We start from the raw sequence: 22,317 nt of genomic DNA on the forward strand, positions 1-22,317 counted from the left end.
ATTATTAATTTGAAAGTCTTATATGTTAATTATAAAGTTTTATATGTTAATTTAAAAAAATTGAAAATTTAAACACTATTTTAACCTTTTTTTTTGGATAAAACCACTTTGAAATGAAAACCACAATCTAAAACCGGAGAGTGTAACTCACTCTCTGAGGTGAGAGTGGGGAGGGGTGTTTTTGAGCCGAAATACGCAAGTTCAGGGTATAAGTGATCCTATTTTCCAGCTTTGGACTTTTTTGATACTTTGACGCAAGTTCAGGGGTGAAAGTGATCCTTTGTTCCCATTTAAATACTAACCAACTAATTTTATTTTATTTTTATTACAATATATGATTATATCAATCATATAAAGATAATTGATATTAAAATTTATGATAAATTAAATGTAATTTTTAATTTTAAGTATAATTAGTCATTTATATTAAGTAAAATTTTAATTTTAATGTGATTCAAAATATTTAAATTTAATTATGACGATTTTTTTTAGTTTTTCGAACCGTCAAAACCAAAATTATAAACCGGCGGTTCAAGGCCGGTTCAAGTATTCCTTGAACCGCGCCAGTTCATGAACCATGGGCACCCTACATTAGTTGTCCAATTTTAAGAACTTAAATTGCTGCTTTGAAGTGTATAAAAACCAAAATATAAATACAAAAAGTATTATGGACTTAGAGTACAATTTGTTTTTTAAGAGAAGTTTGTAAGGAAAGACATCCCATATATATTATAGGCAAAAGGCTCACTTTAGCCCCTGAGGTCGGATCAAAAGAATAAATAAGCTCCTAAGGTCGAGGTTGGCTCACTTCACACCCTGTGCTTGTCCAAAACGGCTCACATCGCACCAAAAATTTAACTCCGTTAATTACTTCTGTCAAATGACGACGTGGCATATAGACAAAATGTTCAAAAAAGTTCTTAATATTTAAAGAACTTAGCAATTGTATACTTACAATTTTTTTTAATAATTTTCACCCTCTTTTTCATTTAAATATTAATAATTCAAAAATATTTAATATTAAAATATTTATTAACACAATTGAAATACAATTAAACATTTCGAAACAAAATTAAAAGCTTCGAACTCCAATTAGACAAAAAACTTCCAAATTAAAAATTTAAAAAAACATTAGAAAAACTCACCGGAGAAGACGAACTTCGTCTTCTCCGGGATGTTCTTCCCCATGGAAGAACAAATATGTTCTTCCATAGGGAAGAACAGCAGCGGTTCTTCCCCAAGGAAGAACAGCCAGGTGGACTGTTCTTCCTTGGAAAAGAACAGACAGATCTGTTCTTTCACAGGGGGAAGAACAGACATCTGTTCTTCCCCAGATCTGTCTGTTCTTTCCCTTGGGGAAGAACAGACAGATCTGTTCTTCCCTTGGGGAAGAACAGATCGTTCTTCCCCAAGAGGAAGAACGATCTGTTCTTCCTCTTGGGGAAGAACGAAGAACAGTGTTCTTCCCCAAGAGGAAGAACAGATCATGTTCTTCCCCTTGGGGAAGAACAATGGGTTTTAGAGCAGAACCACACCGGTGGTTCTGCTCTAAAATAGTGCAGAACCACCACCGGTGGTTATGTCCGAAATTAAAAAAAAAAAAATTAAATTTTAGATGTTTTTCGGCGATGATTGGTGGTAGTGTCTCCGATTAAAATAAATAATTTCTGAAAAAAATTTATTTAATTTCTGATGAATTTTCCGGCGATCGATTTGTTTAATTGGATTTTAATTTGATTAATTAGGTTTCGACGTGTTTAATTGAGTTTCGATTGTTTAATAAATATTTTATTTTAAAATATTATTGAATTATTGATATTTAATGAAAAAGAGGGTGATAATGGTTAAAAAAAGTTATAAATATAAAATTTGGTAAATATTTTAAACATTAAGGATGTTTTTGAATTTTTTTCATACATGCCATGTCATCATTTAACTGAAAAACAGACGGTGTTAAATTTTTGGTGTGATCTGAGCCAGTTTGGATAACGTCAAGGGGTGAAGTGAGCCAACCTCGACCTTAGGGGCTTATTAATTCTTTTGATCCGACCTTAAGGGCTAAAGTGAGCCTTTTGCCTATATTATAGTATCAGTGAAAATCTAAATAATTAAAGAGGTAAAACTTTTTTTAGGTTTTTTAAAAAATTATAAATATTACAACAACTAAATTTTACGTTTGAAAGAAAACCCTACATAAATAACTAAAAATATTGAGTGGCTAAATGGCAAGAAATAAACTAAGAGAATTTTTGTATACTCTTTTTAAAAAAATTAAAGACTTTACTTTATGATTTAAAAAAGTTAAGGACCCATGTGTCAAAACAATAACTAAAATTTCTTATATACACTTCTTGAAAAACTTAAAGAGTTTTTCTGTACTTTTGGCTTTTAAAAAACGTATGAACACAAAATATAAAAGAGACAGTTGATTTGCCACTTTCCCTCTCAAAAACAGTGGCGCTTCTCTCTCTTAGGGTTTTTCAAATTTCCAAAAACTAATATTTTTGTTGAATCGAATTGTTCGTAAAGGAAAGAAAATGAATCTGAGTGAAGGGGCAATAGCGAAGATAACAAACGGAGGAGCATCGTCGGCAGAACTGAAGCCAACGCTGCAAGTGACGGACCTGAAACAAGTGCAGACCAAACAGCCGCAGCAAAATGACCGGTTTCGGCTGATTTTATCAGATGGGTCTCAGTCGCAACAAGCAATGCTGGGTACCCAGATTAACCATTTGGTTAAAGATGGAAACTTGAGGCCTGGTTCTATTGTTCAGTTGATTCAGTATACTTGTACCACTGTTCAAGGCCGCATGTATGGTTTTTTTCTAATCTTTTGATTGTTTCTTTGTGTATTTTAATGTTGTTTTTTGGTTTAGCTTTTGGGTTTCCTTAAAGTTGGTACCTTTTGCTGATTTTAGTTTTTTTTTTTTTGATTTTGTGCTCAATTTTGGTGTGCTTTGTTAGGCCTTTATTTTGGAAGAAATTATGTGTAAAAATAGAACTTTGTTGAAATCGTACGAATACGTTGATCTGATTGCATTCCTTTCCATTCTTTTATTGAATTACTTATTCTTGTTTGATTATTAACCATAATCTATTTTCCAAGATTTGGGCATTTTGCAATGTTTAGTTAGGTGAATAATGAAAGAGAAAGAATAAAAATAACTTTCTTAGAAAAATTGGTTTAGTTGTGTTTGAGAGATTTATTGGAAGTTTACATTTTAGCTAGTGAATGCGAATCCGTGATAGGATCCTGGCACCCAAGGTTCTGTTTCCTGGCTACCAGTAACATTACTTCACTTTTTCATGTTTTATTAGTATTGTTGGGAACTCTTTTTATTAATTATTATTAATTACATTCAGGAAGTTGGCAGGGAGTTGTACTGGGTTAAGTTTTGTAATTGATTTTCTGTTTATGCATGATTGTCCACCTGCTGATTCATTTTAAGACATGAAATGCTTTTGAACTTTTGCCATTTTAACCTGACTCTTACTCTTGCATTATGCTGCTTGTGACGCCCTTTTCTTGAGTATAGTTGGTAAGTGAATGCAAGAATCCTGATTGATGTGCTGTAATTGATATTTTATTACGTCATGAGAGGAGCCTTTGGGTGAAGAAATGATGATAAGGAAAGTAGTACATGAAAAATGTGTCGGGTCCTTACTATAGGTTTTCTGACAGACATGGATTCTTGCCTAGCTTTTTAACATCCACCCCTTTTGAGATCCATGATTGTTTTGTTTAAACTACCAAGCAAGAGTGGTGAAAACGAAAAAAAAGAAGCATGAGCTCATTGAGTATTATTTTTTTTAAAGGCTGCTAGATCTTGGCCCTGTTAATCGTTCGTCTTACTTAGTACTATTTATATTCTTGTTAATCACATTATGATTTTCTTCTCCATTGCGAGCAGGATTATTATTATTTTGGAATTGGTTGTGGTAGCTGTTGAGTGTGCTATCATTCGCAACCCAGGAAATTCTTTGGGGCCTTCACAAACCTCGACTGATCAACCACTTAGAAACACAGCAAATCCTCAATCATTTGGTAGCGGTTCACCAGCCAGAGGGATGGTTGAAAACCCAAATGTGAATGGATCGTCTTTTCAAAACGCTAGAATGAATCAGTTACATGGCAGTCCTCATGCCAACAATTATGATTCAGGAAGATATGGTGCAGCAAATGCACCTCCATCTCACCTGAAAGCAGAACTTGGCTCTGGGCTCCCTGGATCAGCTTCAATAAACAGGTCATACAGTGATCAGAGTGCAGGCTTTCGCAATCCTAGACCAGAAATTCCACAGACTGCCAGTACTTATTCTTATTCCCCTCGGCCAGCATATCAACAACCACCCCCAATGTATTCTAATAGAGGACCAGTGGCTAAAAATGGAGCTCCCCCAAGGTTAATGCCAATTTCTGCCCTCAATCCTTACCAGGGCAAGTGGACAATTAAGGCAAGAGTCACAGCAAAGGGAGAACTGAGGCACTACAATAATAGTCGCGGTGATGGGAAGTTGTTTTCTTTTGATCTTCTTGATTCTGACGGTGGAGAAATTAGAGTTACCTGCTTTAATGCTGTGGTTGACCAATTTTACAACCATATAGAAGCAGGTAAAATTTATTTAATTTCCAACGGAAGTTTGAAACCTGCTCAGAAGACTTTCAACCATCTTCACAATGATCTAGAAATCTATCTGGATAGCAACTCGGTCGTTCAACCTTGTTTTGAGGACGACAACTCAATTCCAAGGCAACAATTTCATTTCCGAAGCATTACTGAAATTGAGGCCACGGATAATAACAGTGTTGTGGATGTAATTGGTGTGGTATCTTCTATTACTCCTGTGGCTTCATTAATGAGGAAAAATGGTATTGAAACTCAGAAGAGATCCCTCCAGTTGAAAGACAAGTCAGGTCGTAGTGTTGAATTAACACTGTGGGGAAATTTTTGCAACGCAGAAGGGCAAAGGTTGCAGAGTATGTGTGATTCTGGTGGATTTCCTGTTCTAGCTGTTAAATCGGCTAGAGTCAGCGAGTTCAACGGGAAGACAGTTGGGACTATTTCTTCAAGTCAGTTAGTAATAGAGCCTGATTTCGCAGAGGCTCAAGCGCTGAAGGAATGGTTTGAAAAGGAAGGGAAGAACACTCCTTCTGTCTCGATCTCAAGAGAATGGTCGAGTGTGGGTAGGTCAGATGTTCACAAAACTATTTCACAAATTAAGGAGGAGAAGCTAGGGACTTCCGAGAAACCAGATTGGATCACTCTTAATGCAACAGTGATTTTTGTAAAGGCTGACAATTTCTGCTATACAGCTTGCCCCATCATGGCTGGGGATCGACCTTGCAGCAAGAAAGTTACAAATAATGGAGATGGGAAATGGCGGTGTGAGAAGTGTGATCAGACTATGGATGAATGCGATTACAGATACATACTTCAGTTCCAAATACAGGATCATACTGGTCTTACATGGGTCACTGCATTTCAAGAATGTGGTGAGGAGATTATGGGCATATCTGCAAAAGATCTGCACCTTATGAAATATGAGAATCAAGATGATGAGAGTTTCTCTAAAGTTCTTCGTCAAGTTTTGTTTAGTAGATTTGTTCTCAAGTTGAAAGTAAAGGAGGAGACTTTCAGTGACGAACAGCGTGTAAAGTCCACTGTTATCAGAGCTGAAAAGGTGAGCCATTCATCCCAATCTAGGTTTTTCCTTGAGATGATGGAAAAGCTTAAATCAGGAAACTCCACACCTTTTGCATCGGCTGCTGAACCTACCTATCCTAACTCTGTTGCAAGCACTGGAATTGAAAGTCTCGGAGACAGATCAGGTGGACCGCTAGGATCTAATCAAGTGGTGAACAACAGAGAATTTGCAAATCAAGCGGGTCAGTATGGTAACCAGTTTGCCGCTGCATACTCTACTCCTAGTGTTTCTTGTGTCAGCTGTGGCTCTACTAGTCATAGCTCTGCAAATTGCATCAGTGCCATGAACTCTTCAAGGCAGGCAGCGGGTGCCAACAGACCATCGTCTTTTGGTGGCAGTGGTGGCGCTGGAGGTGAATGCTTCAAATGCCATCAAGTTGGGCATTGGGCGAGGGACTGCCCCGGTATAAACACTGTTCCTCAAGCTTATGGTAGCACCGGGATTTCTTCTGGGAGATATGGAGGTATGAGGTAAATTGCCTGGGGACGACGTCTGGAAGAATAAGGCAGTAAGAATTTTGTACATGTTGCCCGCTTTGTGAGAATTCATAAAAATCGGGCAGAGCGATAAATTTTGTGTTCCTTGTACAGCGAAGGTCGTCTTTTGTTGCAAAAGGTGGTATCCTTATAATTCATTTGGAGCTAGTTTTCCTTCTACAAACAGATGGTGGTTTTACTGTATTATTATTGTGTTTTGCTTCTGCTTTGTGTAAATTGTTGAACTTTCGTTTTGCCTCAATATTTATGCCTTCCGGTTTTTCTTTTTTGTTCATAATTTATTTTAAGAAACTTAACTTACCCGAAAAATCAAATTGAATCAAACTAAGAATAATTTTTCGGTTTATTTGTTATATTTTTTTTTTAATTTTGGTTAATTTTGATTTTTAATTTTGTGAAATCAAAAATTACATATGTATAATATATTTTTAATATTATTCTATAAGAATAATATTATTTTCTTATTTATTCAAATAGCTAAAACGTAGTTCTTTGAGAAATACTAAATTTTTGCAAAATAATTGCGGCTAATAATCTGCCATGGCCCTTGACTTTAGGGGTAACTTACAACAAACCCCTTGATCTAAAAAAAAAACGATCAGTAAACCCCCTGATTTTTGTGGCGGCGCTCGCTAAACCCCTTTTGGACGAAAATATCCATGACGCCTTCTTTTTGGTCAACTGACATTCAAAAAAAAGAAGATATCTGATGGCCCCACGTCAGCTGACACGTCATCAAGAAATTTTAAAAAATTAAAACACCTAAAATACCCCCAAATTTAATTTAAATAAATAAATAAAATAACTCAACCCAACTCTATCTAACCCAAACTATTCAATCAACCCATCCACAACCGACCCAACCACCGCCACTCGACCAACCCGCCACCTGACCACCGCCGGAAAATTTTTCGGTCATCCTCAAGAACCGGATATGTTCTTGCGTGGATCTGTTCTTGGAACAGATCCACGCAAGGATATGTTCCAAGAACAAATATGAGGATGTCCGGAAATTTTTCCCGTCATCTCGGAGAAGATGACCGAAATTTTTTCCGACGGTGGTTGGGGTGGCGGCGGTGGTTGGGTGGTGTTGGTGGTTGGGTTGGTTATTGTGGTTAACTAAATGATTTATATTGAGTTGATTTGTTTTGTTTTTGTCTTTTTCTAAATTAAACTAGGGGTATTTTGGGTGTTTGAAATTTTTAAGATATTTTACTGACGTGGCAGCTGACGTGGTGCCGTCAGATTTTTTTTATTTTGGAATGATTGTTGACTGAAAAAGACGGCACCAGGAGTATTTTCGTCATATTTGGGGTTTGGGGGGTTTAGATAGCGCCGTCACAAAAATCAGGGGGTTTACTGATCGTTTTTTATTAGGGGTTTGTTGTAAGGTACCCCTAAAATCAGGGGCCATGTGTGATTATTAGCCAATAATTGCTAATATACCTATTAACGTATTAGTTTGCAAACTTTACCAAATTGACTAAACGATGTATTATAATTTATATTTTAATAATTAAAAAATCATTATAATTTTTTTAAAGGAAATATAAAAGTTAAAAATTCCTAATTTTCTATAGGGTTTACTACCCCTATTTACTAGATATCGCCTCTCCAAATTACATCCTTGTCCGTTTAACCAAAATATTATTTGTTTTTCTCTTAACCTCATTTCAATCCCGAAATTATAATGACTGATTACGATTCTAATTCGTCCGAAAACGAGTATCAAAATTTCGGAAAATCTGCCGAGGTATTTATTTTATCGATTTTATGAGGTGGGACGCATCCAGATTGCGTCCCACCATATGATGGGACGTTATGGTAGGACACAATTTGGATTGCGTCCCACCTCCAAAAACTGATAATTTTTTTATATTAAGAATTTATAAATTTAAATCAACTATCAAAAATAAATTAAATATTAATGTTTCTATTTTCAAAATAAAATTATTAACAGCATAGTAGTGAAATGTCTTAATTTGAAAAAAAATAATCTATCTTTTATTGAAAAAGATAGATATAGATGAAAAGAATAATAATTTTATTGAAAAAGAATCTCTTCTTCGGTTAGGTTCCAACATTTTCACCTGAAATTTTTGTTATCTGTTCTTCGTATTTTAATGCAAGTTGAGAGGATTTGAATGTGAGTTTTAGAATTAGAAAAATGTAAAAAAAGATAGGGAAAAAGTATTTAGGTACAAAAGGGGGGGGGGGGGGTACCTAGTAATTTAGGGACGGTAAATAGTAGTCTACTTTTCTATATCTACCAACTATTTCTTCATTAGTACACTGGATCACTATAAAAAAATTACTCCATCCGTCTCAAAACAATAGTCCACTTTCCTCTCTTTTTTTGTCCCGAATAGTTGTCCACATTCCTTGTAAATCACAATTTAAAATGTTGATTTTTCTATTTTACCCTTATTTAATGTTTATCATTTATTGACATTAGTCTAAACAATAAATTCGACATGACATTTAATAAGGGCATGATAGGAAAAATGAAGATAAAGTTGTGAAAAGTTAAAGCATTAATTGAGTTTCTTAAACTATGTGAAAAGGAGAAAGTGGACTATTGTTTTGAGATGGAGGGAGTATAATTTTAAAGTTAAAAAAATAAGCATTTGCATAAAGAGATAATTCCATGCTAGTTTAAGGTTAGAGTCTCGGTTTGACCCCGAGCATTTGATTGTTGGTTTTTCGCTTGAATGTTATTTGTCATTTTCTAAGGCTTGCTATGGGTTTTGGAGCAACCACTCCTGTTCCTTAGCGCCGATTGCGATGCCGTGAAATTGGGTTGTGACATTCACAGGTTTAAGACTCGATGAATTAAGTAAGTCAATAGATAGCGTTATACTTGATATATATATTTGTTGGCAATTACAAGTATGTGTTGATTTGTGCTGTTAAAATGCTTGTGAACTATGGTTGCAATGTTGATGTGAGTTATGTTTTAGTTGTAAGAATTAGATCAATGCTTATATTTAGATATTTAAAGACAATTGAGAATAGTCGTTGGTTGCCTAAAATGTCAATTTGGGCCAACGATGTAAGAATTGAGCTATGGGCATTTCATAAATAACCAACTTTCTCCGACTTTTTACATTTATGCGGACCTATGTTTTGAATCTCTAAACTACGATACACGAGTCAAATATTTGCTTTTATACGGTTTCTTTATATACCCTTCATCTCATGTAAACCCTTATAATTACAATTACTTTCTCTATCATCATTATTAATTTCTCTCATCTCTCTCAGCTCCTATTTCACCGTTCTCCGCCGTTCCGTCTTTCTCCGCCGTTTCGTCTTCATCCTGTCATCAAAGTCATTTTTCTCCTTTTTTTATGTAACCGTCGAAGCCATTATCTTCGCTCGTTGTCACTGTCATCATCTTTTTATTTTTATATCATGAGATCTGAGATTCATCGTTTCTCTTCTTCTTCTTCGTTTTAGATCTACAATTCTTTTTTTTAATTTACTGTTTTTATGTAACAGTAATTTTCACCATTAAACATGTATGAAGATAATCTTTTCATGTTATATAAGTAATTTTGTGATTTTATGAAATAAGAATATGTTATTTCTGCATTTTAGCTGTTTAGTTGTATTTATACGTTTTTTATTCTGCAGCAAAATTTGTTGATGATGGTTGATTGTTGAATTATTGTAATATTACAGTGTTGTTGATTTTCTGTTGATATTGTGCTGATAATTAGTTGATATTTGTTTGATTTTAATATAGGCAATATATAATATTGTCCGTAAAATAAATTAAAAAAATAAAAATTTAAATGAGATAGGATAATGATATGTTAATATTGGAAAAGAAGACATATAATGATGTTGAATTATTATAATATTAAAGTGTTGATATTGTGTTGATTTTCGGTTGATATTTTGTTGATTTTAACATTGGTGAAAAAGATAATAATAATGTTGAATTATTGTAATGTTATAATGTTGATCTTATATTGATATGGCTTATTCACCAAAAAATACCAAACCTTTGCGTGTCGAGTCAGATTTAGCCAAACCTTTAAAAACCACCAGATTTAGCCAAATCTTATATGTTATGTGTCAATTGTAGCCATTTTTGAATCGAACCGAAATTGTTGCCCACATGTCATCCATGTCACCTCCAACTCAACAAAATTTACTGACATGGCACATTTCAAACCACTAACCCAACTTAATCAAACCAAATAATAAAACAAAAAAAATCAAATCCAACTAAATCAAATTAATTATTAATTAATTATTAAAATTCATATTTTAATTATCTCAACATTTTAATATTAAAAAAAATTCACCGCCACACTACTTCGACCTCGCCGTTTTTTCCCGACTCCGATATATGTTTAAAATAATTAATTACTTATAATTAATAAATTAACATCACGCAAAATTTTAATTAATTGTATTCAATTTAAATTATTTTTAAAATTATTTTTTTTAATTAAAATTTATTTCCGACAAAAAAATATTTTTTAAATTTTTTTTCGTCTGAGAAGACGAACGGTTCCGTTTGTCTTCTCAGACGAACATAGATCTGTTCTTGAACAGATTCCCGTCGGAATCTGTTCAAGAACAAATGACAGATCCTTAAACGAGGATCTGCCATAAATTCTCGTTTGAGGATCTGTTCGACAGATCCGACGAGGATCTATTTCATATTACATCCTCGCCGGATCTGTAACAGATCCGGCGAGGATCTGTTGCTATGAACAGACCTCGCCGGGTCTGTTCATCTGTTGCTATGAACAGACCTCGGCGGGTCTGTTCATCTGTTGCTATGAACAGATCCGGCGAGGATCTGTTCTTATGAACAGACCTCGCCGGATCTGTTCAAGAACAGCTCCGGCGAGGGGCTGTTCAAAAACAGATTGAACAGATCCTCGCCGGACCTGTTCAAGGACAGATTCCGACGAGGATCTGTTCTTGAACCGATAAAAAAAAAATCGGAAATTTTTTTTGCTTAAATTTTTTTGGATAAATAAAAATATATTTTTTTGTTGATAATTAATTTTTTTTACGTCCATTGGAAAATCATTTGAGAGAATCGGTAGCGACCGGAGGTAGATTTTTTTTGGATCCATAAAAAAACTGGACGGATCGGGAATTAGTCTTAATTAAATATAAAAATATTAAACTTTACGATGTCCGTTTGAATTATGCAATTTTTTATTTATTTAGTAAAAATTTAAAATTAATCATATATATATCAAATTATTAAATAAAATAAAGTAATATCTATTTATAAATTTTATATATATATTACAATATTGTTTAGTAATTAATTAATATTTGGTTGGATTTAATTTTTTTGGTTGGTTTGAAATATGCCATGTTAGCAACTTTTGCTGAGTTGGAGGTGACATGGATGACATGTGAGCAACAATTTTGGTTCGATTCAAAAATGGCTATAATTGACACATGACATATAAGGTTTGGCTAAATCTGGTGGTTTTTAAAGGTTTGGCTAAATCTGACACAAGACGCAAAGGTTTGACATTTTTTGGTGATTAAGCCTATTGATATTGTGTTGATATTATGTTAATATTTTGGTTGATTTTAGCATGAACGAAGAAGACCAGATTATACGTGAAATAAAATCAAAAGAATTGAAACTAAATTGAAACAATGTTAAAAAAAAAATTAGAGTAAAAAAAGATTGGAAAATTTTAATTGGTTAGTTAATTACATCTTGTTGATTTTGTATTAATTTTATGTTGATCTTAAAAATATGTTGAGAAAATGAAAATTAGTGTAAAAAAGATTTAAAAATTTAAATTAGTCATTTTATTACATAATGATTTTTTGATCTTAAAACAGGCAAAGAACACGAAAATGTCAAAAAAGTTAAATATTGATTATAGGTTGATATCATGTTAAGTTTATGTTGATACCATGTTGATAATATGTTGATGATTAAAAAAAAGACTTCTTCCAAACACCCCTCCCCCCTTTTTTTTAAATTCCTTTTGCAATTGCACCCTGACATAGGAATATTTTCCAATTTTACCTCAGCTTAGATTTTTATATTTCAATTGTACCCCAAATCATTAAATTGACCTCTTTTCACTTAATTTTTTTTAAATAATCTTTTATTTTAGCCTATATTTCAATTAGACCCTAATGTAATTAATAATATTAAAAATGAAGGATTATTTTAAATTTTTTTAAGTGAAAAGAGGTCAATTTAATACTTTAGGGTACAATTGAAACATAAAAATCTAAATTAGGATAAAATTGAAAAAATTCTTACGTTAGGGTGCAACTGCAAAAGGGATTAAAAAAATGAGAAATAAAAGTAATGAAAAAACTACAAAATAACAGAACTAGAAAAGAAATTCATCCGAACATACAAAAGACAAGTGTATATAAACAAAAACCAATATAAGAATTCAAATATTTAAATAACCTATTTTAAAAATTTATCCGCCTTCAAATTTCGTGACAACAATTTCTAATTCTTTCAAATTTTTACTAACAACATATTCTTTATACTTTTGACGCTCAAAAGCACAAAAAAATTATTTAGTTTTTTTGTTTTCGGCACTATTTCAGCCATGTCTAATGCTTTCTTAGTATTTTCGAGTGTAGTACTCTACTTCAATGCATTGCCTTTAATCAATTCTTCATTAGCTGAAATTGTTCCGACGCATCCTCTTGACTCTTTAAAATAGAGTCGATTAATTAAGAGTCATTTGTTGATTAAACAGTAGGTACAATTTGAACCAATTCAAAATCATCAAAGGAGCGTCAATAATTTTATGAGACATTGTCTCCTCTTCGATTTTTTCCAAGTTTGGCAAAAAAGACTCAGTATCAATCAACGATCGACCTTTTTCCGATTTATGGCCTATAGACTTACTCCGCATTACAAATAAATCAAATCAACAGTCTATAAAACAAAAAAACACTTCAAAACAAAAATAATACAAATTCACAATAAAATCAATCATAAAATCTCAAAAATAAAACCTAAATCAGTTTACAAACAAAATTAGTTTAAAATTAAAAACCTAAATCATACACAAAATTCAATGTAGACACATATTTTCCGAACAGGTAAAAAGTGATAAGGGACTGAAGCGTCGAATGATAATTTCCAGAGAAATTCATTCGGGTGACAAGCTGTCGATTTGCTTGCTGGAATTCAGGCGGGCGCAATGAGAGTATATCTACGAATTTGAAGGGTTAAAACATAATTAGCTGTGAATAGCCCATAAAAATCCAAAGAGATTGTAGTTTAAGTCCCAAAATTGGACTAATTGCAATAACTTGGAAGTTTATGAGCTAATTTGCAAGTTTTACGGACTAAAATTGACCATAATCAAACCCATAGGGCTCTAGGGGACTTTTTAAATACTCCCGGGCACCAAATATGACTTTTAAGCATGTTTTTCTTAACCATCAAGTTTTAATTCGGGATTAATCTCTTTTAAAGTAGTTTTTCCTAATCCTAACTCTATTATTAATTATTTAATTAACAGTAATCATTAACTAAAAAGAAATAACAGTAATTCAACTTAAAGCTAATCCTAGGTCACCCTAATGACTATAAATACAGCTTTTATTCAGCTTAGCCAAGGACCAGAATTTTAGACCAGAAAAAGCATAAAAAACCCTAGGAAAAACCTAGTTTTTGCCGCCCCTCACACACACACACCCCAAAAAGCAGTCAGCTTTAGTCCATAGAACGATGCTAAAACGTTCTAATCAATCAAATACAAGCTATACGCGCTGATTCGAAGCTGGATTCCGCATCCAATTCGAAAGTAAATGAGCCAAGGAATCACAACGGTACTTTCGATGACCCCCAATTTATTTTTACCCCTTTTATGCAATGTTAATTGCAAATCGCTGAGTTATTGTCAATTAGGATGCATATTAGTTTATTTTATCGATTTTGCCCATAATTGCCAAGTTATGTGTTCTTGATAAAAATTTCTATGCAAACTGGAAAAGAAAAGCATGGTAATAGGTTGTTTTTAGGTGTTTAGTATGCAATGTCCAGATCTATATTGATTGTAGAGTTTAGAATGCATGCTAGGGTGTTTTGAGCTTATTTACCTCAAATTTGTTCTTGCTAAATTTGACACAAAATCAGTTATTTGAGTGTCTTAATTCAATGTTAGACACTTTAAATCAATCCCAAAATATGTTATTTGCATTCCCTGCGCTTTTTATGCATTTTTGAGTGTTTTTGCATGAAAATCGAGCTGAAATGACGAAACAACGAGTTGCTGCTGATGCCTCCGCCATCCCGAACTGCCGGCGCCGCTACAGTTGTAATCTGTCTAGTCAAACGGGCCCAGAAGCCGAGATCCAGCGCGACCAGCAACTTCCGGACTCTATTCTGAGCCCATCCGGACTTGCAATAGACCCAGTTTGAATCGGCGGACTTGTATTGAGACAGACAACTTCCATATTCTGCCCGAGAACCAGTTCCGACCACATCGACGATCAAAACGCATCGAGTGTCAGACACTCTGATCTACAAGGTTTAATAGTATCTCTAACCTTGTATGCATATCCGACTTCCCTTATGTATGTTTATATTGTTTAAACGGTTTCCAAAAGCATGATTAAATCCAATATTAACAAGATAAAGGACTTATCATGTTAAATAGCTAAATCAAATCAATACCAGCAAATCACTTAGAAATCTTCGGACTGCCATGAAAAAGTAGTAAAAGGTTGCATAAGTCATTCAAGATAACTAATTAAAATCAATCTAATCTAGAAACCTGGTTTTAGGCTTTGTGCATATAATCAATTTAGACCAGCTAATTCTTTGCTACTTGTTAGAAACCTTTAAGGTTAGATGAATGCATAGGTGTATATACTACTTTCCAGAATTGAGTCATATGAGTGTCTAAATTGGGTCCTTTTACTGCTTTCATCTGTATTTAAATTTCCACAATTTATATGGTGAACCGCATGAATTTCGAGATGAGATCAAAAGAATACATCCTGTAAAAGCAAACGTAACTGATAAGCCAAGTACAAGAGTTTCGGTAGAATGTTCACAAACCAGTCTTTTGGTCCAGCGTACGATGATCTCACCCGTAATTGAGTGAGGTTATCTAGTCGGTATAAAAGGCATTCCTAGCTAAACTAGGTGGCGAATCCATATTCTCTCAAGTCTAGTCTGGAATAGAGTCCTGCCATATGACTAGGCGAGCGGCCCCTGAACCCCGCTCCGTTCACAATCAATTTAACTGCTGATTTCAAAATAAAACTACAAACCTAAATCAAGTTAAAAACAACTACAATTAACATAAAATCTTAAGCCAAATCAAATTTTAATTGTTAAATAAAAAATGCACGTACCGATAAAGAACAGAGAACATAAAAAATTAAGAAAAAAAACACAACACTTATTGGTATACAACAATGAGCAAAGCAGGAAATGGAGATGAAAAAATGAGTACGAAATGGAGTAAAGGAGGTAACGCTAAAGATCGTAGAGAACAGGGGCTGAAATGGCGGGGAAGAGAGAAGAAACTACCAATTTCAATTAGATATAAAAAAACGTAAAAAAGAAAGAAATTAAAAAAATTAGTGTAGACACCTATTTTTTGGATAGGTAAAAAGTAATAAGGAAAATAATGGTTTCCAAAGAAATTCGTCCGGGTGACGAGCTATCGATTTGCTTGTTGGAATCTAAGTAGGCGCAATCGATGCATATCTGCGAACTTGAATGGTTAAAACGTAATTAACCATAAATAGCCTATAAAAATCCAAAAATATTGTTGTCTAAGTCCAGAAATTAGACTAATTGCAATATCTTAGAAGTTTATAGGCCAATTTGCAAGTTTAACGGACTGAAATTAACCATACCCAAACCCATAGGGCCTTAGGAGACTTTTTTAATACTTTCTGAAATTGCAACTTAACCCTAAAAAGATAATACAAACTTAATTTAATTAAATAGAGTTTTAACTAATCCTAACATTAAAAGACTTATCACTTAACACAGTTTCACACTCCTGACATAACTCAACCACTATCTAACTCTAGGTCACTCCCAACCTCTATAAATAGCACTGCTAGACAACCTAGCCAAAGGTCGGACCAGAAGCACAAAAATCAAATACACAAACCCTAGAATAACACCTATTTGGCCGAACCCCCCTTTTCACACACACACACACACATCACACTCAATTCCAGTCCTAAAAACAAAGCTAAACGCTTTAATCAGTCAAGTATGAAACTACTACAAATGATTCGAAGTTGGATTCTACATCCACTCTGCCAGTAAATGAGAACAGGACTCAAAACGGTACTTCTGAGAACCCTATTTATTTCTTTATCACTTTTGCTTAGCTTAATTTCATTATTTTGCTATCAACTACCGTCAATTGCCATAATTGCTGTTTTTGATGATTTTCTGTAAATGCCATGAAATTTGGTTCAGAAGCATGTTTTAGGTTCATCCTAATTTTTTTAAGTCATTGAATTTTGAAATTGTTCAATTTCAATATTTAGGAAGCATGTTAGAATTAAACTGCCTTCATATGCGTTCTTGCCGTGCATGTCGTCTTTCCTTAAAAACTGCCTTAGAAAAGCATGATTTAGGGTGTTTAATGTCTATTTAATCATCATAGATCAATTCCAAAATGTTTTGGTATACTTTCCTTTGCGTTTGATGTGTTTTTTGAGTGTTTGGCATGAAAAACGATAAAAAAAACGACGAACTGTTGTCCCTGCTGCAGACTAGCGCCGCTGCCGCTGCCTTGAACCGGCGCCGCCACCAATATGGAGTGGCACTGCTACCATTCCTAGTGGCGCGGGGTTATTGACCTCCCTGCCTCCTAGAACCATCCCTAAATCTTTTCAAAAATGATTCAATTTTTTTTATGTTTCTGAGCTCATTTGAGCTCAGAATTGGGCCCTGTTTGAGCCCATGTGTGTGGTTTTTTTATGTATTGTTATTATCTGTGTTGTAATATGCCAGTCCGTTTTTAATTTGTGCGTCGAAGCCCAAAATTGTAATCTGTTAAGCCAAACGGGCCTCGAAGCCCACAACAGACGAGTCCAATAACTACCGGAAGCGATTTCGGGTTCACCCAAACTCGGTATCGACACTAGTTTAAGCCAATGGATCGTATTGATGAGACGAACAAATTCCGTGTTCTTCTCGAGAACCAGTTATGACCACACCGACGGTCAAAACACAGTGAGTTTCAATCGCTCAAGTCAACGATGTTTAAAAATATTACTAACTTTGCATGTATATCCAACTGCCTAAGTTTACGTTGAAACTGTTTATCGCTTTCCAAAAGCATGTTGAATCCGATATAAACAGGCTAAAGGACTAACCACGTTAATGTAACAAATCAAATCAAATATAGCCAATCACCTAGACATCTTAAGATTGCATCGAAAATATAATTAGAGGTTGTATATGTCACGACCCATTTTCATAGATCAAACCGGCGCTAGGGTATGGGTATGGTTGTACCAAAATTCATAGCTAGCCTTGCGGATAACCACTCCAACATATAAACCTGTAAGAAAGCCACTACTCGGGGGGCAACCGAGACTCCAGCCTATGTCTAGCAGTTATATAAGCAATTATATTAACAATTTGCTCGACACAAATCAGAAACTCTAACAACATGCCTTATATATATAAATCAAATATCCAAAGTAATAATCATGCAAACCTGCATAAATAACATTCAGAACAACCTGACAACATCAATCTATAATAGTATAAAAGTCATAACCTAATACTACTGCGGTCTAAGAGTTTTAAAAGAAAGACTATCTTTATTTAAAACCAAAAGTAGACCTTCATAGAATAACGAAAGCTGGAGATCAATCAAACGCGCTCAAAATCATAATCCTAGAAAATTGGGAAAACAACGGGATCAGATATACTGAGATGAGTTCATATAACCATTTACATTTACTAAGGGAAAAACCTTTAAAATATTTATATAACATTTACATCATTATGGATAAGCATTAAAACCCTAAACCTCAATATCTAAATCCATTTGTCGTGCCGGTGAGACGTATCTCCATAACCGATCCCCGACTATCACTTAAATAAAATCATGTTAGTCCCAAGAGACGTACCTTCCACCGGAGCCCTCACTAAGGCGAGACGAATATCCAACCTGCCTCAAATACCATATGATCATACCGGTGCGCACATAGTCTCGTTTATGCCCATCGAGTAGCCCTTTCCAATTCAGATCCATAATATCAAAAAACAGTTCGAAAGCTGTTTATATAATATATATATATACAAAATATACATTTTTACTTAATAAAGCGGTAAATACAAATATAAACTCACTGCTTGCGAATCCACGTGAAAAACTTGGCAAGCAACTAAACCTGGTTTGACTCCGAAGTACGAAGAGTCGACGAGTCTAAGAAATAAAATTTTCCAATGTTAAAACAAACCCATAACTCTAGAGAGTACTAGACACCACATAGGACTAGCAAAGATATCAAAAATCCAAAGGACACCATCATAATGTTACTATACATATTTAGCTAAAATGTCAAAGCATAAACCATCGTGGAGTAATCATACTTACTTAGACCATAACCAGAGTCATACAATAAGTTAAGTCAAATTGAGTTCCCAATTTGAAATCATAATACGAATAGCCATTATAGCTTAAAATCATAAAACCAAGTTTGAAATTCCAAAGTAGTGAGTTAGCCAAATTATCATAACTATCAAGCTCAACCTCACATGTCGGGCGATCCAAGTCTAACCGGACCCAGCGTTTTCCAAAATATAAGCCAAAGTATAAACCAAAGTTTAATATCCGGAAAACTCTTTGATAAATCGAATGATCATTTGAAAATAACAAAACTCAATAAGACTTAACCAACCAAAGTATAACAACACGCACACAAGGTGTTTGATAAACTCTCTAAGGGACAACATACGTAAATAGGTCAAAACCCTAAAAGAACAGTTAATAACCATATATAGAACATCACATGCCATGGCCAAACAATTGGAAACAATCAATATGTTTCTTACCAAAACTAGTCAAATTAAGCATCTACAGCACTTAGCCCAAAATAGGTCCAACAAATAAATACCAAACCAAACCACTATATGTAAGGTTTTAAAACACGAAAATAACTCAGGTCTTAAGTCATAGCAAATCATCGAATCCGAAATCAATACATTTTAGCATAAACTAGTTAGTAACGACATTAAACTGAAACACACAACTTAAAACATCACCCAATGTAAACAACTTATATAGATCAGTAGGTATATCTCAGATAACAATTAAAAAAAATTAAGATTAAATCCAAAATTAAGTCAAAGCACTCAAATAATCAAATTTGGCAATTTTGCCGAAAATTTCCTAAACTAGCCAAACGATTCAAAACCAACAATCGCTGAACCAAAGTATGTTACTACTGATCTAAAAACATTAAAACATCATATAGAACATATTAGATCAGAAAATATAGCAATTGAAAACCATTTCGCAGTTGAAGCGTTCATTTTCCTTAAATTCGCCAATTTCCCAAATCGTAGAGATTTTACACTACCACTTAATTCCAATTCTTAAATTCAATTCCAAAGTCTTCAGATCAGTAGTTATAGGTGTAATAACATATGATATTCAAAACAACTCAGAATCAATACATTTGCAAATCGTTAATCGAATCAAGTTTCTTTAAATCTAGATTTCGCCAAATCGTTGATTAATTATCCTAATTCGTTTTCAAATTGATTAAGATCAGATTATATATGTTAGGACCACTTTCATAATCATATGACATCAGATTATACAACACAAATTAACAATCAAAAGCATCCAATCACAAACAACCCTAAAAATAGTGATTTCTACACTAAAATTACAACACACGAATCACAAATCAAAAGGATAGAATATTGTTACCTAGAACTTACAGAAAAACTGATATATGAAGCAATTAAACCAAGGGAATAGGTCTGGACCGAAGTTAATATCATCCACCAACACACCAACGATGAACACGACGAAGAACAAGCGTAGGATTCACGATTAGGATGTTAATTCACTCTTAAAATGTTAGGTTATGAACTTGAATGATTATGAATGAGTGGAAAGTGTAAAATCAGTGTTTTAGGTTGTATTTAGGGTTTTAGGTCGAATGGAGGCAGAGTGGTTCAGTTAGGAAGTCTATTTATATACCCCTGCTGAAAAAGAGGGTGGCACGGCGTTCCACACTTTGGCACGTCACGCCACACTTTGGCACGTCGTGATGATTGGCACGTCGCGCCACAATTTGGCACGTCGTGCTGATTGGCACGTCGCGCCACACATTGGCACGATGTTCTTCTTGGCACACCATTTCGAAACATTCTGAAAAAGACCCCGAAGCTTCCCGACATGATTCTAAGGCCCATAACACGCGAATCGTTATCGAAAAGTTCATTAGTACTAACCGGAAAAACACGGGGTATTACATTCTCCCCAACATATAAAAATTCGTCCTCAAATTTAATACAAAACAACTCAAGTAAAAATCAAATATAGTGCGCACGTAACAACCATGTAAAACACTTAAACTTCAAACTCAACGTACCTCAAAGACAAGAAAAGGGTAACAATTTCGCATGACAAACCTCGTTTTCCCAAGTGCACCCCTCAGCTGAGTGACAAAACCAAAATTGTAACCATATGAATTACGTACTTAAATAACCTACGTACTTGAGTAACCACAATCACAACAGGTTTTTCCTCAGCGATAACTCTCATACCACTGACCACATACTCCTACAATCTTATAAGTTCACTCCAAAAGTCAAAGCTAAACTATGCTCAACACTAAACGGTGACACCCTTCCTAGCTGAACTCGAAGGGACACAAAGTATCCAACCCAAAAATTTAAAATCTCATTTTAAATTACAATACTTCTTACGCCAAACTAAACTTCTCTTACACTCCACTAGACTGAATATACTCTTTTGATTTTCTACTAAATTCAAAACCTATTCTAAACTTTAAAAGTTTGAAAACAGGCATAAGCTTAACAACTCGGTAGTACAAGATTAACTACTCGACCAAAATTTTGAATAATTAAAATCGTATGACTGAATCACAAAACACGCTCTACAAGTGTAATTCCAAAAACCAGCTCGAGTCTTAATGACTACCAAAGAAACACTATTAAGGTAAAGGAACAAGCCTGAAACTCAAATCTTAGTTCTTACAACATCAAAGTCCCTCGTCTGAAAACGGAAAAAACTGAAATTCACAACTTATACTAATCATGTATTTCTCACCACTTACTAACTATTACATTTATAACAAACTCAACACTACGAAACCCATCTCAGAATATTTCATAAGGTCCTTTGTATAAAACGAAGAACTGAAATCAATTAATCATCATGATCAAATTCATCCTTAACCGTTTATACGGATTTATCGTTGTATGACATATGTAAAATGTTCAACAGCCGACCGATACAATAAACACAAATTCCACAGTTAAAACTCGCTCAAAGGTACCGACCAAAACAACCCTGTTTGTAGAAACCCATCAACCACGATCCTCTAATCGACTAATACAAATATTTAAACTAAACTCAAACCTCCAAAAATCATTCCACTAACTTAATTATAACCTCGTATATAATAAAAAATTATTTAGATCAAATTTACTATTAATCGGGTCATTGGTTATGCTCAAGTCAAACTTATGGGAAAACAAAATTCCTAAATATCATTTATATTTTCCACTTCTCCTTTAAAGACGTAAACATCTTATACCCAATGTTGTTAGACTCGTACGAGTCACGAGTCGACTCGTCCGAGTCGAGTTGATTCAGTAGCAAAACGAGTCGAATCTACATGGAGAATCGAAATATGGGTAGAATCGGTCCCGTATCGTTCGAATCGGACCTGAATCGTTAGACTCGGACTGACTCGGTCGATTCAAACAATTCTTGTAAAAGATTGAAAAAATGTAAAAAAAAATATTTTTATGTTTATGTAAGCTTTGTTCATAAGAGACTCAATTTTTTTTAAAAAAAATAAGCAGATGAGAAGAGGTTTAGAGGTGGAATAAAGAAAGAAAAAAGAACACAAAAGAAAAAAAGAAGAAAAA

At 34.2% G+C, this 22,317-nt stretch overlaps 1 protein-coding gene across 1 annotated transcript; it reads left to right on the top strand.

The window, feature by feature from the left end:
• Positions 1–2,392: 2,392 nt before the first annotated feature.
• LOC126682359 (replication protein A 70 kDa DNA-binding subunit E) lies at positions 2,393–6,480 on the top strand. The gene is made up of 2 exons (XM_050378011.2): positions 2,393–2,812; positions 3,912–6,480. Exons 1-2 carry the CDS (start codon positions 2,538–2,540, stop codon positions 6,178–6,180), a joined length of 2,544 nt encoding a protein of 847 aa, XP_050233968.1. The 5' UTR covers positions 2,393–2,537; the 3' UTR covers positions 6,181–6,480.
• The last annotated feature ends 15,837 nt before the right edge of the window (positions 6,481–22,317 follow it).

Source organism: Mercurialis annua, linkage group LG5, assembly GCF_937616625.2.
Source record: "Mercurialis annua linkage group LG5, ddMerAnnu1.2, whole genome shotgun sequence".
In the NCBI taxonomy this organism is placed as follows: Eukaryota; Viridiplantae; Streptophyta; class Magnoliopsida; order Malpighiales; family Euphorbiaceae; genus Mercurialis; species Mercurialis annua.